Source organism: Rattus rattus, chromosome 11, assembly GCF_011064425.1.
Source record: "Rattus rattus isolate New Zealand chromosome 11, Rrattus_CSIRO_v1, whole genome shotgun sequence".
NCBI classification, from domain to species: domain Eukaryota; kingdom Metazoa; phylum Chordata; class Mammalia; order Rodentia; family Muridae; genus Rattus; species Rattus rattus.
The window spans coordinates 57,661,273-57,679,779 of NC_046164.1; the positions used below are offsets into that span (position 1 = coordinate 57,661,273).

General features: G+C 39.4%; 1 protein-coding gene across 4 annotated transcripts in view; it reads right to left on the reverse strand.

Moving 5' to 3' along the window:
• Positions 1 to 4,629: 4,629 nt before the first annotated feature.
• Slit2 (slit guidance ligand 2) overlaps positions 4,630 to 18,507 on the reverse strand; it is a 327,841-nt gene continuing 313,963 nt past the window's right edge. For all 4 annotated transcript variants that reach the window (XM_032916904.1, XM_032916902.1, XM_032916903.1 and 1 more), the window contains 4 exons: positions 13,821 to 13,975; positions 7,884 to 8,172; positions 7,452 to 7,663; positions 4,630 to 6,385 (listed from right to left, as the gene is read on the reverse strand). In XM_032916904.1, coding sequence (XP_032772795.1) covers positions 6,144 to 6,385; positions 7,452 to 7,663; positions 7,884 to 8,172; positions 13,821 to 13,975 — 898 coding nt within the window. In that variant the 3' untranslated portion in view covers positions 4,630 to 6,143. The remainder of the gene's footprint in view (positions 6,386 to 7,451; positions 7,664 to 7,883; positions 8,173 to 13,820; positions 13,976 to 18,507) is intronic.

Consider the following 18,507-nt stretch of genomic DNA (forward strand, 5'->3'; position numbering starts at 1 on the left):
TGACTAATGTGACCCAAAGTCAATACATACTGACCCCCCAAATGGCAAAGCTATGATCCCATCATATTTTCCGGTTGCTCCTCTGGCCATCTTTTATTGTTCCTAACAAATAGTTAACCGGCCATGGCTGCTTGTTAGAATTGCCCCATTTCTCTCTCCATTCTGCTGTGAAAATTTCCCTCTGGAAATGTTAAGCATTATTTGAATGCAGATGCTACTTTTCTGTCAAGTGCTTCTTGATATGTTTCTGAATTAGTGCACACATTTTCTTGTCTTCAACTACGACCCGAATCGGGAAGACTTCTGCCTCTTCCTATGTCTACATTCCACAGTCCACAATTTGCTTTGAAATATGATTTGTTGTCATTTGTCAACATAGGAATAGCTCTAGAGGGTTGACTATAGTACTTCTTTTTGAGGAATCTGGCATAGCAGAATAATACAGTTGGGTCACATTCTCCATATAGTGGAAATTAAAGATACTGTCCCATGATCTAGATGAATATATAGATTTATTCAATAGACTGGACAGTAGAGCCTGAGGTTTCCCAAGTCATCATCTTTGATCTTTCAAGGTGTTTTCAGCTCAATGGAATCACCACTTTTTAAGTAAAGTCTAGATTTTCATTAACATTTTTTAATGTATTAATTTTTCTTCTAGGTTTCTATTTGACTTATTTCTTAAGCCTCTGACCTTGATACAAGCAGAAATGAGGAATGTGTTTCAGCTCAGATTTGTCAGCAGTTGTTTCATCACTGGCCTTTCAGTTTATGAAATTGGGAGAATAATATTATTTTTAGATTTTGATGTTATTATCAGATACTATTTTCAGAGAAATTTCTTTTGGTATTGCAAGGAGATGCATTTCCATAGGTAATTAGCCATTATTTTAAATGTTAAATATCTTTCATTTGCCATTTGGAAAACAAACTTCTAATAGGCACTTAATAACAGAAAGCATGGTGAACATTAAAACAAGGCCACTGTTACACTGTATACATGTAGGACCCACCAGATTCCTTAGCTTCCTTGACAACCCAAAGTTTCTTCCCCTATAGATTTATGGCCAGGATGCTTTCCTTCGATTACCTTCTTCAATCTATACATAACTTTCATCAACTCTATTCTCCATTCTGCTTTATCTTCTGTGACAGTATAAAGCCATTTTCTCAGAGAATCATTCCACTTCTTGGTATACACTTATGTGACTGAAAACTCCTGTTGTATTTCTTTAATGTAGTCAAAGATGACCTTGAGTTTCCAGTGATCCTGCCTATAGCGATGGAGAGCTGTAATAACAAGTTTGTATCACCAAAAGTGTTTTTCATCACATGATGAAAATGCTCCTTTGTTTTTTGTCAATTTGACACGGGTCATCTGGCAAGAGAGAACTTCAGTTCAACAATACTTCCAGAAGATTGGCCTGTAGGAAATTCTGTAGGTCACTATTAATAGTTGATGTATGAAGGCCCATCCTAGTGTGGGCAGTACTCCCACTGGGCAGGTGGTCCTACCTTGTACAAAAATAAGGGAGCCATGGAGAGCAAGCCAGTAACATTGTTCTCCTTTGGTTCTGCTTCAGTTCCTGCCGTAGGGTTCTTGTTTACATTCCTGCCTTGGCTTCCCTCTGTGATGGACTCGCAGCTCTAAGATGAAGTAAACCTTTTCTTTATATCCCCTTTGTTTTCTTCATATAATTGGGAGCAGGGATCAAGCCCATTGGTTTTGTGCAAACTAAGTAAGTACTGTATCAAACAAGCAACGCCCAGAGCTTAGCTGTACTTCTAGTTGCCATTGTTTCCTTAAAGGTGAGGTACGGTTTGATATTATATGTCAGTTTGATCATTTGTGTAGCATCTGTTGCTATCTTGGTTAGCTTTCTATTGTTGTAATAAAAACACCATGACCAAAAATAGCTGGAGTGGAAAGCATTTCCTTAGCTCCTTCTTCCATATCTTTCACAGACCAGGAAAGGAAGCTAGGGGAGGAGTTTGCAGGCAGAGACTGAAGCAGAAACTCTGGAGGAGTTACGCTTACTAGCTCACTCCCTATAGTGGCTATTCCTAGTTGTCAACTTGACTATATCTAGAATGAATTACAACCCAGGATTGGAAGGCTCACCTTTGATCCTGATCTTGAGGCAAAGTGGCTGTGAATCCCAGGAGCTTAAGGCAAGGAGAGCTCTGAGTTCAAGGTCACCTGGGACAAAGCAAGTCCCACTTCTAGGTGTGGTGGTACACACCTTTAATCTGGGACACACCTTCTGCTGGAGACTTACATAAGGACGGTGGAAGAAGGAAGAGTCTCTCTCTTTTTCATCTGCCTGCCTTGTGTGACTGAGCCACCACTAGATTGGCCTTCCATTCACAGCTGCTGCTGAGTTGGACTACAGACTGTCACTCATCGACAAATTCTCTTACTATATAGAGACTACCTATAAGTTCTGTGACTCTAGCGAACCCTGACTAAGACACTGCCCCTGGATTTCTCAGCCTGCTTTGTTATAGCACCCAGGACTACCAACCCAGAGGTACTACTGACCAGTGATCTGGGTCTTCCCATAGCAACCAAAAACTCAAGAAAATACACCATAGGCTCGCCTACAGGGCAATATCGTGCAGGCATTTTCTCAACCACAAGTCTTTAGTTTTCTAAGTGACTTCAGCTTGTGTCAAGTTGACATAAAACTTGCCAGAGCAGTTACCCAGTCTAGCTTCAATCCCATGTCCATGAAGCATAGGCTATAACATGGGAGAAATGGTCTGCTTTATCTGTACTCCATGCAATAGCTGCTATCTTTGCTTGTAATTGATAGAAGACACGAACCAGAAATCATCTGTTAAATGACTTGTGAGTACACAAAGAGGATGAAGGAGGAAAATAGCTTCCATGTTTTTATAGCTTTCTCTACTTTATGTAATACCTTCCATAAAGCTTCATGTACTTTTTATAGCTTATATACTTTTACAGACACATCCCTTTAGAAATAATGGTCAGTAGAGGAGGCAGATGACACCGTGAAGTTCAAGATCTTTATGTCCTGAATTGATTTCAAGTCTTTTAATCATTTCTCCTGAAGGAAGGGTTGCTGACAAGGCTTATCATCCATAAAAGAAAAGGCTCTGGGTAGTTCCAAAGCTCGGTTACCACAGAGAAGCAATTTCAGAGGGCAGAGGAACTCTCAAGGATCGAGGTGGTTATTTAGTGATCACGCTCTCCGACCGATCGCATGCCCAGTCTCCCGAGGACGTTTCACTTCTGTGGGAATTAAAAGTAATCGGCCATGGATGCCTAAGCACTACATCTTTCAGGTTTCAAACGTGCATTATTGTATGCAATACCTTAATTCTGTAATTTAAAAAATCAAATACTGTCATAAAAGCTCTAGAATGTTATTTGTTTATTTAAGTGAGTGCCTTGTCAAGGGCTTATTAGTGAGAAGCAGTTTTTAACAGGAATAATTGCCTTTAATTTATGTGACTTGCTAACAATTATCTGGCTGTGGGATTTTCTCCATTAAAAGCTCATGCCTGGAAGACAAATCAAGTGTGGCCCCTGCAAAAATTAACTCTGTTCAAATACCAGAGAAATAGAACTTTATTTCGTGACTTTATTTCAGGGAGAATAAAAATATGTCATGTAAAAACCATTGTGATGTCTTTTTTTTTTTCCTTTAAAAGAGAAGCAAAAAGTCCAATCTGTAGTAAGATTACCTAAACATTCACTATCAATAGCCCTGAAAATAAGGTTTCAAGGCTTAGTCATCGCCACGTAGAGTCAGTTTGTGACTATACGGCTGTCTATATCATCAGCAAACACAGTGCTATAAATTGCCTAATACTAAGTCCAGCTCTTTTGATATCCAGCCTTGTGTACCTGACTAAACTAGGAGACACAGGAAGTCCGTCCATTATAGAGCTGGAGAGTTCATCTATAAAACTTCTAGCCTGCTCTTGCTGGGCAAAAAACAATGCACAGACACTAGCCATTAACATTAGTGTTTATCAGGGATATCAAGGAGAAACCTTGGTATATTTGCAGGTGAGTCTTTGCTTAAGGAAGGATTCAATACCTCTAAGAAGCAACCCATAGGAACACAAAGACGTTTTATCACGGTTATTTAATATTCATATAACACAACTGAAGCAATTTTAAACAAGAATGAATAAATGATTGGACGTTCCTACCTGGAAGGTAGTGTGTATATCTGTGTGTGAGTATGTGTGTATGCACAATTGTCTTATTAAAAAAAGAACAATCACTCATATAGTGGAAGCCAAGTATTAATACTCTGTCCAATGGCACTTCCTTGATCTGAATGTTGCCAGTTCTGGATTGCAAGCAAGTTCCAGCTAAGGCAGTGAGACTCAAAGAAGATTCTCCATGTTAGCTCTATTTCATCTTATTCTTCTTTTTAGTGGGATAGTTTTATGTAATATGGATTTATCCTAGCAAAGAATACGTTATTCTATCTATCTCTTTTGTGAGTCCTCTAGATGTGACAATATATTAATTTCAGTGCAGTTTCTGGCAACATAAAGGTATAAGCTGCCTTTGCTGCTCATTTCCTGTCACTGTATCAAGTTCATAAAGGAGCACCTGCAGTTGCTAAGAAAGCGGCCATACTGTTAATGGAGTAGACATCTTTTAATTTACAAACAGCAGTGTAACTGATATTCGTTTGGAGAAAGACAAAGCATACCGAATTATACACGTACATCTAATTTTCATTGTTAAAGGTGTTTTTCCTTTTTAAAGAAACATCTGCTTCTTCACAGGGGACCCTGGGATTTTAATGACAGAAGAGCACAGCCCACTATGTCATTACCAACTCTACATTGGAATTTAGCAGCAAACAGGTTAACGTGGGAGCGGTAAGGTAATAAAGGAGTTTTATTGTTTGGAGAGAAATTACAATTTTTGACATAACAGTCTTTCTTCTCCCACCCTCCCCCAAGGCATGACAGGGAAATGTTGTATTAATTAATTTGTCAAACATCTACTTCTTACTGGGCACTGCTACAGATAAGTTCATTCTTCCTGTGAGGACGTGTGGCAGATGGATACACTTGCTGTTTCTACTCTGAGACTTTGCAAGCGTTCTGCAAGTGTCCTGAAGGAGGCCACAGTTCCGTGACATCGGTGGTCAGATGTCAAGGTCAGCCAACAGAACAACATATAATTATCCCGAGATAACAAAATAGCATCCTATGTTAGTACTATTGCCAAAAAAAAAATCCTGATTTTTTTTTTAAAGTTTGAAAATGTACAAAAATATCAGGATAATTATAAATTAATATATATTAAAGCATCGAGAAATAGTCCAAAATGATGATCTAAACCGTTAAGTAAAATGCACTTTAATACAATAAATATTCCTCATTGAAAATGAATACTGTATAGGGCTATTTAGAACTCATAGAAACAAAAATTCATATTATTACTAATTTTTTATTTATCAATAATCTATTGGTTCTTTATCATCTCCTTTGTCATTTATATTACAAAAATTTAATACTGGAAACTGGTAGCTAAACACCTTAGTGTGCTGTTTCTGCTTATGTGCTGTCCTTGCCAAAGACAATAAAATACACCGCAGCACTCCACACCCATTTCTCTCGGAATGGAACCCAGATGTCAGGACACTTTAGATCTTACACAAAATATATCTCATCCCTTGGATCTATCTACAGATTCTGGATTTCCATTCATCTACCTCACAATCTCATTCACACACTTGTGCTCGATGTGTCCTTGTGAACTGATATGAAGGGGGTCATGGGTTTTACACTCTGGGCAATCGCATATGAGCATATAGTCCCACGCCAGGCTCTTGCATATGTGCTTCTGATAGTATTAGCATGTTTCAAAGATGGCTCCATGTTGCAATGGTCCCCACAGCTGCACTAATGCCTCCAAGTGTGGCTTTTCTTCACACATCTCCAGTGTAGGGGAAGCTTTAGTACAAGCGTGTCTTTTATTTTTTTCCAAATGCAGACAAGTCTTTATTATCATAATAAAAATAAGTCTGTTCTGTATTTTACAATATATTTCAAATATTTCCATTATGAAGCATGAATTAGTCCAACATGGTCAAGAAGTGTACAACCTTCGCCAAAGACAGAAGCTTCTGGAGCTGCACTTAGGAGGCACATCTCGTGCAGCCGCACTTCACCACCTTCTCGACCTCGTCCACAAATGAAGATCCATCTGTGCATTCGAAAGAGTATTTCCGCCTCTTGCTTCTCAGAGGTCCACAGCACTGCCCCCCAGCACACCCGCCTCTGCACTCCAAGCGAGATACTTTCTTAGTCGTTTGACAGGCAGCGTAACCCTGCTGCTTCTGGTAATAATCCCTTATCCGTTCCCCTCGACAAGAAATTTCTAGAAAAAAGAACAAGGACATAAGAGCAGTTTTAAGTAAGGATAGACACTGCAGGCTGGGTAGAGTAACTGAAAGTCAAGAGCTCTATTTGGTGGTCGCCGTCCTTCCTTCCAGTTTGTAACTTGCTATTTTTCATGTTATGCTTGTGGTCCATATTATGGGCCGATGGCATGACCCACTCTTCCTTGAAAAATGTATCTTTTAGGTCCCTATTTCCACCAGAGTGAATGCTATATATGTAGACAATAAATACAACATGTTTGTTCTGACAAGAAAATTGGATTCCTAAATCTTTTCCCTTTATTACAAAAAAAAGGAGGAATAATACACATCTTCTGGTTTGTACAGGACTAACAGCTGGTTTTGTTTACCACGGGGAGCAGTTTCAGAGAGAACGCAATTTAATTTATTAGACCTAGAATTTAATATTATCCAATATGTTACTTAATACAAGTAACATTCCACTAACTTCATAAATTATGCTAGCATGAAGTAGTTCAAAAAAGGAGACATCTGTTAAAAGCTTCCGCAGCCACGTTCATCTTATTTGTCTGATGCTCCAAAGTCAGTGCCAGCTGGAGGCCAGGCCAAGTTCTCATCTTGGAAACAGAGCAAGGAGAGGTGGTCTGAAAACTCAGCCTGTTTCCATCCCTCTCACCTGCATCGTTTACTGTGATAAATCAGTCCACTCTAAGACCAAAGATGATTTTGTACTCAACCACGAGCAGATTTACCACCTCCATAGTCTCTCTATGCCCAACGTTAGATTAATAATACATGCGGGTCAAGGGACCAGATGGTGGCTTAAGGTGAGCTGGGTAGCTGTTCTCTGAAAAAAGGAAAAGGAGACTTTCCCACAGCAAATCAAGTTGTGATGAGATGTCTGATGGCCATGAGAAACCTCACCATGGGCCTTTAATGCCTTGCACCTCAGTTTTTGCACAAGACTGGAAAATCAGCAATAGTAGCTATAAGCCACACAAAGTCAAGTGTTTCATGGTTCTGTACTCTGCACTCTCTTTTTCACTAGGGATAAGCTGGCCCTCTCCTCTGTGCCCAGCTTACCTCTGTCACAGCTGTCCCCCGTGAATCCACTGCTGCATTCACAATAGGGCTGCCCGAGTCCAGAGAGCCTGCACTTCCCGTGCTTGCACTTGATCATCTGGCAGGGGTTAAACAGATCTTCTTCTTCATCACAGAGGACACCGCCGTGGCCCTCCAGGCACTTGCAGCTGTAGGAGAAGGCGTTGATGGGCAAGCAGGTCCCATGTACACATCTTCAGGGAAGGAGAAACAGAGGAATGTAAACATCGTTGATAGAAGATGTCAGACAGTATAGAGGTTAGGCAAAAGCACGTCTGAATACAGAGAACAATATGTAATTTTGTTGATTTCTCCTCCACCTCCCATCCCGCCAAACGCCCGCCTGCCTTCTTCTCTTAGATGATACTTTGAGAATTTAGCATATGTACCCAGTACCGCGCAACTGGAACTCACTTGTTTCCGAGGCAAGGATCATTGGTTCTCTGGTCACAGAGGGGCCCCATCCACCCTTCCTCACATTCACAGGTGAAGCCTGATTGGCTGCTGGGCTGGCATGTGCCATGGGCACACACTTTCTTGTGGCATGGTTCACAGCCAGGCAGAATGCCGGTTTGCATAGGCACTTTCCGGAAGTCCTGCAGCTCACTGTTAATGTAAAGGTTCCGGATACAGCCATGGAAGCTGGTGCCGTTCTGCCCAGGGGCCTGGCGCAGCGAAGCCACGTTATTTTTCCCAGGCATACCTAGGAGGAAACAGCATGTCAGTTCAGAGACTCTGTGTGCTCCTCAGTCACTTGCTCCTGACAAATACTGAGATTCGTCAGCCCATCACTCTTAAATTGGGCTGTATGTGCTCAGATGAGGTAGAGAAGACTTAGGCATCTTGTTTTGATGCAGTAGGTTATTGTAACTTTTAACTGAAAAAAAAAAAACCCTTGTTGATTGGTGGTCAGTTTTTAATGTATAAACTTGTTTCAAAGAAAACAATATATGTAATAGATATGAATATATAATCTTCAAGAAGGTTTACTCAAAGTAAAAACTAGAGGTCAACATTATTGTTTTTTTCCCTATGGGTCTGTACCAGATACCATGAACATTGGGAAGCCACATTTTTCAATTAACATTGTTAAATTGAAGGACAGATCCTAAAGAACTTGAGTTACAGGGTCCATGTCACCCAAGTCAGCATTTTCCTGACTGTGTAACCTGCTTAGTGCTGGAGCCCAGGATCAGTCCAAAACTCTGAGAGTGAGAGCGAAGGCTCAAGTAACCCACTGCCTCCTTGCCAAATTCTAACTTAGCAATCACCTTAAGTTCATTTTTGTTTCTTATCAGGATAGCACTTCATTCCTACCATGGTTTTTTCTTGCTACTTATATTGAAGCTTTCATGTTAGAAAATTAGAAAAATACAGAATACATTTCATCACAAACAGTATTTGCAATCTTGGGGCATATGTATTCAGAAGTGACTATTATTATCTGGTAACTGCTATTTTGGCAAAGCTGAGGAATCTTTCCATGGCCTGATCCAGACCCTGAAATAGTTCCCTGACAGCACTTTACACAGAAGACCTTATGGGACATTGGGTGAGGAGAAGGCAAGGCGTTAGAAGCCTTTGAAACAACTTACACCCCCTCCAACCACCCAGTGCTCATGTTTCAATTATGCTAACTCTCAGAGCTTGGGCTTACAGGCTGGGCACTCTTCACTGGTTATAGGCTGGGCTTCATTTTCTAGAAGAACATTGCCTTCTATGGCCCTTGCTTAGCGCCACTATTTCCTTCCTAGGCAAAGAGCCCCAGTTGAGTCTTAACAGGCTCCAAATCAGGCATGTAGGCATACAAGGTCACTAGTCTAGAGGTCAAGTCTCTAACACTAGTAGAGTGTTTCATGGTTAAACTTCCTTATCAAGTTACAATGTTTTAGAATTACTGTGGATCTGATTTTCTTTTCCTGACACTGTTGTAAAATACCTTGACAAAAGGAAGTCAAGGGAGAAAGGGTTATTTCACCCTCCAGTTCAAGAGTATTCATCACAGCAACAAAGTTAAGAGCACAGCAAGTTGAAGCAGCTGGTTACTTTACACGCACAATCAGAAAGCTGAGAGGGAGAAAAGCTAGTGCTCTGCCCACTCACTTTATCCATGGTAGAGTCCTGGATCCCCATCCAGGGAATAGTACCACTTTTACTACAATGGGTCTTCCCATGTCAATTGACTTAGTCAACATAATTCCACACACTCATGCCCAGAGGCTAAATAATCCTTCACAGGCAAACACACCTCGGTGTACATTCCGAATGGTTTAATACAACAAGAAACACATCATGAATGGGATGGGTGTTCTAGTACCCTGGGCTTGGATCTTAGGCTAAATGCATCCCTCTGCTTACTGACTGCTACAATGTGAGCAGCTGCCTAAGGCCTTTACCACTTCCCTGCTAAGACAGACTATGCTCTCAAACCATAAAAAAGATAGAACAGACCCTTTCTCCCTCAGGGCTGTTTATTTGTCTATTTATTATTACTCCAATGAGAAAAGTTACTAACAGAGTATATCCTGGCCAGTCATGTTCCTGCTCTGGGTCTTACTTGCCTTATCTCTTCCGAGAAGATAAGACCAGGTTAGTTGCTTATCAACTTCTCATACATAAGTCCTATCAAAAATGGACGATAGAAGAACAGTTTCCGGTCTCTCTCCCCATCCTGAAAACCTGATCCTATGTGGAAGAAGACAAGTGTAGAATTCTAAATGCCAATGTGTAACACAGGTGATTCTGATGCAGGAGACCCCTTGGTCACTCTAGCAGACATATCAGATTTTTGCCTTTAATTTGGAAGTTTTATCAGCAAAGGCATTTCACTTGGCATATGTCTGGCCTCAGAGAACATGTTACTACACCAAGATCAAGGCACACAATTGACCATTTCCAGTGGACTACCAGAGACAGGAAAGAATTTCCTGTGGAATAAGTCTAAGTCTCTCTAAATCATGTTCATTCATCATAAACATGTGGAATTTAAAGACCTTCACTTTGGGTCATTTCTTAAAACAGCTAAAAAGAACTTCTTCCAAAGCTATTTTAATAGCTCATTTTGGTGGAGGTACAATGTTTATATGAGCACACATTGAAACTAAATTGAGACTGACAAAGTCCCTCATCAGTGAGAAGCAAGAAGTAGATTTAATGTCATTTAGTCCCAAAGCTTACAACTACGGAGGATGCAGTTTTGATGGTAAAAACCTGTATAAAACATCAGAGCTACATACCATGCACAGACTCAGCTTTCAAGAGCACATAAAATTAAGGCCTTTTCTTGATTAATTTTTGGACCTAGGGATTGACACAAACACCTCCTTACACATGTTCTAGCCTGAATTATCCCAATAACCAAGAACTATTCTGGGTCAGACCTTTATATGTTTGGTTCAAGTGCTACTTCTTAGCTGATAAGCAGAAGCAGATCTGTATATTTTTTAAGACACTAATTTACTGCACACACAAGGATGTCCTGGAATCATAAATACCATTGCTTCAGTCTCCTGAGTGCTTAGGGTACAAATGAATATTGCCTTGCCATATATGGTAATCTATGCCTTCGTTTTTTATGATTTTCCTGGACTTTAGTTGGAAGTAAATTAATCTACCCCTCTCTCAGTAAAGAACTTAGTAAGTGATTTTTTTTTAAAAGCCTTTACTGTCTATGTTTTGAAATGAGTGTAATGGGTAGAGTATCACTAGAATCTTTTGCTGAAAGGTGGCACATTTTGCTGAAAGGTGGTAAAATGTGCCTAGACATCTATATCTGTGTCTTACTTCCCTCTGATGGAAAACCATGTCATTTTTTTTCTGGTTTATGTTACATAAAAACAATATGATGACTAGTCAATAATGCAAGAGCACATGTAGCTGCACCACCAGTTTGCATTTTTCCAGACAATGTTTCTGCCATGAACCAAGGTCCAGGATGTCTAGTTCAGCTCTCCTTGGAACAGCTCTGGTTTTAACTAGGCTTAACCTTGCTTCGCTTTTGTTGACTCAGTTCCCATTGTCTTTGCCATGTGACAGTCAGGCTGTGGTCTTCCCGGCTCCTTGTATTTTAAAAAAATCTCAACCACCCCAGAGACCACAATCTGGGAAGGAAGGCAACTGGGTTCAGTGTACTAGGCTGGAGTTATGGCTGAGATGGCAATGGTTTCCTATAGGGTTGAATATTCAGAGATGTTTTTGGATTCTTCCAAAACCTCTAGCCTCAGAAGGATTAGCACTTTTGATCTGGGAGTTTAAATGTTTTTCCCTTTTAAACATAATGCTCCATCTTAAATTATTTCATCTGGATATTTAAACTGAGTATCCTATTATAAAAGGGTCTTAAAAGATCGATCGAAATATTTTCAAATAAAAGCAACATAATGCAAGTCAAGGACAAATCTACAAGTAAAGTAATGGCACATTGCTTAAGCCATTTTGCTTTCTGATATTTGTTAAAAAGTGAAATGGCAATGTAGGTAGCTTTGGAGTGGAAAACTCTGGACTTAGACAACATACCTTCCATAATTTAGGTTTCCATACTTGGAAAAGCTTTATAAACTTCTTGAGATTGTCCCTTTGGGACTTTGAAATAGAGAAAATAATGTTTACCTTCCTGTTTTACTTCAATTTTCTCTGAAGATAAAAGGTTAAGCTGCTAAAAGCAATGCCATATATATAAAAACATTATTGGAAAAAAGGAAGCACCATGTTAGCTATATAAAATGCTTAACCAATACAACTCATCCCTTTGCACCACTGACACTCAGGACTGGCTTTACACACTACAAGGCAACTCTGTTAACTGGAGAATAGATGAAAATAGAAGCTTAAACCAGAGCCAACCCCAGAGTGGAGAGGGAAGGTGGTACAAAGTCTCACCCGAAGCCTAGGCACTCTTGACAATTAGCAACTGGGAGAGGGAAGTTGAGCAGCTCTGGTAGAAGGCCGCACATGAAGGCCGCACATGAAGGCTGCACATGAAGGCCGAACATGAAGGCCGCACATTTGTGTTGTAGGCAGCACAGCGGGTCTTGTTTTTGTTGCTGTTTTGCTTGTTTTCATTTGTTTTTGTTTGTAAAGACACAGAAGGAAAAGAAAAAGCAAGCAACAACAACAAAAAACAAAAACAAAAAGGACCCAAGGGTGGGTAGGTGGGCATTTGGGAGGACTGGGAAGTGGGGGTGCAGGGAGTTCATGATGTGAACTTTCCCAATAAACGATAAAAATATCGAAAACAAAAGGACACAGATCTACTTTGGAAATCCACACAGGTAGCTAGGAAAGGGTGAATTTGGAAGAGGCAGAAGGAGAGATGGATGAATACTCAGAACACACTGTGTAGTTTTCAAAGATCTAATTACAAGAGTCTCATAATATTTATACTTGTGAGTCCTGTGAAGCCACAAGGTGAACCTTTCTGCTGAGATAGTCAATCTGCAATAATTTAATTGTAAGGACACATCAGTGATTTAGATATGAGCCTGCATTCTTCATGTCTCTGGGGCCAGCAGGGACATTTATTTTTCAGCTTTGTGACATTACTCATCTATGAAGTTGGTTCTCAGGCTATAGTAGATCATAAACATTGGTACATTTGAATCAGAAATACCAGTATAGCAACACTGGGCTGAGCTGATATGGTTTGTCTCCTTAAGAGAACTGGATTGCAGACTCCTCCCTACTTTGCACCACACTTGATTAATCATTGTGTATGTGTGTGCATGTGTTCAGGTGCATGAACACACATGTGCATGTGTGTGCATAGAGGCTAGAAAACAACTTCTGGTGTCCTTTTTGAGAATACCTTCACGTTTTCTTTTGAAACAGGTTTTCTTATTTTCCTAGATATCACAGAGTAGGCTAGGTAGACAACCAGATCCCCAAGGATCACTGGCTCTAGGGATGTGTTTGTGAATGTCCTCAGCACTGAGACTGCAAGTGTACCACAGTGCCTGTCATTTACATGGGTTATGGGTATTTATCTCAGTTTCTTAAGCATTTATACACTGAGGTGTTTCCTCAGTCTTATTTTATTATCTTCCAACCTGATCACTAACCAATTTTCTGGCTTCAGTAGGCAGACAGATATACAATTAATGACAGTATATAAAAATTACCTAGCTAGCATTTCATAGATCAAGAACTAATGTCCTTCACTGACCCGATGATACATTGAATTGGACCCAGAACCAGGCTGATCAAATAGGCCCTTAACAGACAATTCATCTCTTTCTGTTTTATGCTTGTTGGCCAATTACAGTGACAGATCAGTGTCAACAAACATGGCATGAGACACAAGTAACTTTAGATCTGATCTATAATGAGAAGCACAGAGTTGGAAGGCAAGTTCACCTCCTACGTAAAGTGGAGAGTCGAAATTCAGAGTAGATTGTTTTGACAAATTGGTGATGATTTTAGGGCTTCCTCCATCCACAGAGAGGGAAAGACTCGAATCCAGGGTCAGTAGCTCTACAATGTGGAAGTTTCCATCATTGATTGTCTCCACACTGCATTGGAAGGAGAAGGAAAAAGAAACATCTTTACTTGAAACATCGTTAAAATACAAACTTCAATAAACCCAGCTTCAGAAAATATATTCAGAGTTGAGATTAAGGAAATTGACTTTTAAAGGATATTCTGAAGGAAATACAATTAATTTTAACTTCTCAGTATCTAGATAAAAAATAAAACTGTTTTCCCATAGAAAACAGAGAGAACTGGAACTGAGCACACACATTACCCAGCCACATTGGCTCTGTTTATTGAAATTACAAATGTTAACTTATGTGTTTTATTTTTATAGGACATAAAAGTTCTATTTACTAAGAGACAGTCTATAACTCCAGATGCTATTAAAAAGAAACCTTCACCCCGTCCAGAGGCTCTACAGGATTGCTGGCTTCTGCAGTGTGATACAGTCGGTTAGTACCAAGCATGCGGACAAAACTACTTGATAGGATCTCTGTACTTTTTCATATTTGATAAATTGAAAATATACTTTCACTTCTTGTATGTTTTCTGAGGGATGCCTCTTGAGTCAAATTATTGTGAAGAAATCTTTGTTCAATTGAGAGAGCTGGCGTTAATAGTTAAATAAAATGTTAATAAATAAATAAAATAAATAAAAATAAATAAAACATTGAAACATAACTGTTTTTCTCGTGTCCTTTTAAAAATAATTTTTGAGATTGTAATATAATTACAGCCATATCTTTCTTCCATTTCTACACTCCAATTTCTCATGTACACTGCTTTGCCCTTTGAGATTTGTGACTTGTCTTTGTTAACACACACACACACACACACACATACACACACACACATACACACACACACACACACACAAGTTATCATGTTTTCCTTCTAAAGAAAGGAGTGGATGTTAATAGGCAATGAAGATTGAGACATAAGATGACATTTGGTGCCATTTGTCAATAGTTTTTCATTGTGTTTACATTATACTTAGCTTGGGTGTTATCCTGGGCTAAAATGTTAGCAGGACACATGCTCACTGGTATGGTAGGAACACTCTCACATCTCAGTACGTAGACAAGAGATGTCATAATAGAAACTGTGTTTTAAAAAAATGAACAGCGACCGTTAAAGACCCAACATACTGGAAAACTCTCTAAAATGGTTGAAAAAAGGTTGAGACATGGACATATGTGGGAGTGTATAGAGACATTATTTGTCAACATGAATGGATAACAATGGCTAAAAAATGATTGTTCAATTTTCTGGTACTATTATTTAAATTTTGCAAGGAAGTCAAGCCTGGAAACTAACAGAAAATGCACTAAAATTTCTGCATGTTTTCACCACGGAATCTAATCATATTGTACTGTGGATAAAAAAATTCCTCATGATTTGAGGACACCTTAAATGTTCTGCAGAAATATGAAAATGTTTTAAATTCTTGGTATAGTGGCTAAAGTTCCCATGTCTGTGGCTGTGGGGACTGCTCCATGGGCCAAGTGCCTGTTGTTTGCCAGTGCAATGACATGAATTCAAATCCCCAGCACTTACATAAGAACGACGTGCCCCTGTAACCTCAGTGCTGAAGGAATGATCACAGTGGGACCTTTAGGGTATGCTGGCTAAATGGCCTAGGTGAATCAGTGAGCTATGGACGTTCAGTGAGAGGTTCAAAGAGCAGTGCTGAAAGATAGTTGGCTTTAATCTTTAGCTTACATAAGCACAGAAGCACACACGAGTACACACTTGCAAAACCCACACATATCACACATAGATACAGACACACACACACACACACACACACACACACACACACACCACATAAGATGGAATTCTCATATGCAAAGATCTTTGATAGTTTGTTTCATATATCATTTAAGAAATAAATATATAGGTTGAAAGATAAATAAATGAGTAAAAATACTTTTTCCCAAGCCTTATGACCTGAATTTGATCCCAAGAAGCTGAGAGCTAACTTATGAAAGTTTCTCTCTGACCTCCTGCTATGTGCACACAGAGACACATTCACAGGAAATAAAATAAATATAAGTTAGACATGCCAAATAATATTGTCTCCTACACCTTTAATCATTTCAACATTTAGCAATATTAAAATCAGCAAAGGTAATATCTACTGCCTAAATCAAGTCTCACAAAATAATGTGCTTTAATGTGAACTTACACCATGCATTTTGGACACAGGACTCAGCAGTCCTAAGGCCTATGAATTGCTGCAACAGCTAGCATGCCACTGTTACCCTAAGGGTACAGTAGGGACTTACGCATTTTAGTGGTAACCAACAGTTCTGTAATTGTACTTCAGATCCTTTTAACAAGAGGGAAATAATACTAGGAAACCTAGCAAAGTACCCAGGACTAATGACAGATCTAAGAGGAGAATCTACGACTACTTTCCTACACTAGTATGATCCCTAAGTACATTCTAAACACTTATCCTTATACACTCAGGTGTATCATAAAAAAATTCTCTTTGCACAAGGTAGGCCGTTAGAGGAAGCTACAACTCATTGGTAAAGGGACATGCTCTTGTGCCTAGCAACAACTGATCCACCTATAACATTGTACCTCAGACCCAGAGAACACTGAAGAGGAGAGGGCAGAGAGATTACAAGCCAGGGAAACAGTTTGTATTTGTGTTTCCTAGATATAATAGAGAAGTTACACTCATGAAATCTAAACAACATGGTGCCTCTAAGGACCATGATCTAAACAAGGACTCTATTAATAGCTATGCTAATATGAATGGAGGCAATTTTACAGGATCATAACTGTAGGCAACTAAAGAATGAGCAAGAGATAAAAACCTTCCCCAGGGAATAACTTCACAATTAGCTATACAGTACCAACAGTCAGCTGAAATCACACACACACACACACACACACACACACACACACACACACACACACACACCACACCCCCCACACACACTCAAGAAATATTTTCCACTCTGCTTTTGATGTACTTCTATATTTATGAATGAAAAATCTATCAGCAATTAAAGAAATAGTGGACATGAATTTGAAAGACAGCAAGGAACTACTTGTACATCGGAGGGATTGGAGTGAGGAAAGGGAAGGGAGGTAATGATGTAATATATTCTATTGAAACTTTTTAGACATTTATGTACATGATTGCTTTTCCTACGTGTAAGTCTGTGCATGGATATTTGAGTTATGAATTCTAAAGGAGCTGAGGGGGATGGCAACCCCATAGTAAGAACAGCACCTTCAACCAACCTGGACCACTCAGAGCTCCCAGAGGCTACGCCACCAACCAAAGAGCATACAGGCTGCTCCATTGTTCCTGCTACAGATGCAGCAGAGGACTGCCCTGTCTGGCCTCAGTGGGAAAGGACGCCCTTCGAGACTGGATGCCCAGGGAAGGGGGACGCTAGCAGGGTGAGGCAGAAGTGGATGGGTGGGTGGGGAAACACCCTCTCAGAGGCAAAGGGGAGGGAGGATGGGGTGAAGAACTAACTCGTGGTGGTGGGGACCATGTAGGGGAGTCAACATTTGGAATCTAAATTAAATAAAATAATTAATAAAATGTTATTTTATTAAAGATTTTATAAGTTATTTTATGAAAACACATTGTTTCTCTCTGGTGAATGCTATAAATATTCTCCTCCTCACAGATAAAGGAATAATTTTTCAAGCATGCATAGCACATTTGAGTTAAGTGTCAGATATCAGTCTCCTCGTCATACTCAACAAAAGCACCATCCAAACAAACTAGTCTCAAATCCTAAGGAAAAAATAATTTAGCTCATTTTATAATGTTGATTGTAAGAGAATGCTAAAAGATCAACAAAAATGTAACTTCTTTGAGATGTACCTTATTTAGGCTACCAAACGTTAAAAATTGAAGTATGAAAGTGTAGACAAACACAACAAAATTAATAGATACACTTAACCAAGGTCAAATCCAATTGATGCTAACCCCGAGATCATATGCAACTTGAGGTGGTTTTATATGAATGTTCTATAAACATTGACTTTAATTAGATAATAAATATTAATAGAGAAGCGCTTTTTTTTTCTCTTTAAAATTTCAAAGAAAAGGCCCATGCTGAGGATTGGGCACTTGGTCACATATTGATTTAAGACAATCAATTCAGGCATGTCATTACTAAAGATAGTGTTTGGTGCCATAAAATTGAGTGGCTCGAAACCTTTAACTTTTTATGCTGCTAGACGCACTATGCCAGCTGGCAAGCCAGAGGTGGTTCGTTTCATCAGCAACTCAATTTGCTCACTTTCCAATCATTCTCTTTTGTCCCCTGTCTTATTTGTTTCTGAGTTTTACATTGTTAATGCAATCTAAATTGTAAGCTTCTTTTAAAAGCAGGGATCATATATTATTTATTTCTGTATACTTTCAAAGATCCACATGAATATCTGACTGTGGATCTTCAATAAACAGAAATTATATAAACATGAATGAGACATATTTAAGGTAACAGGGATTGCTGTTAGTTAAAGCACTAGGTGATCGTTAGAGCTCATGGGTTTCTGGCATATTTAGAGACCATTTCTTCACTTG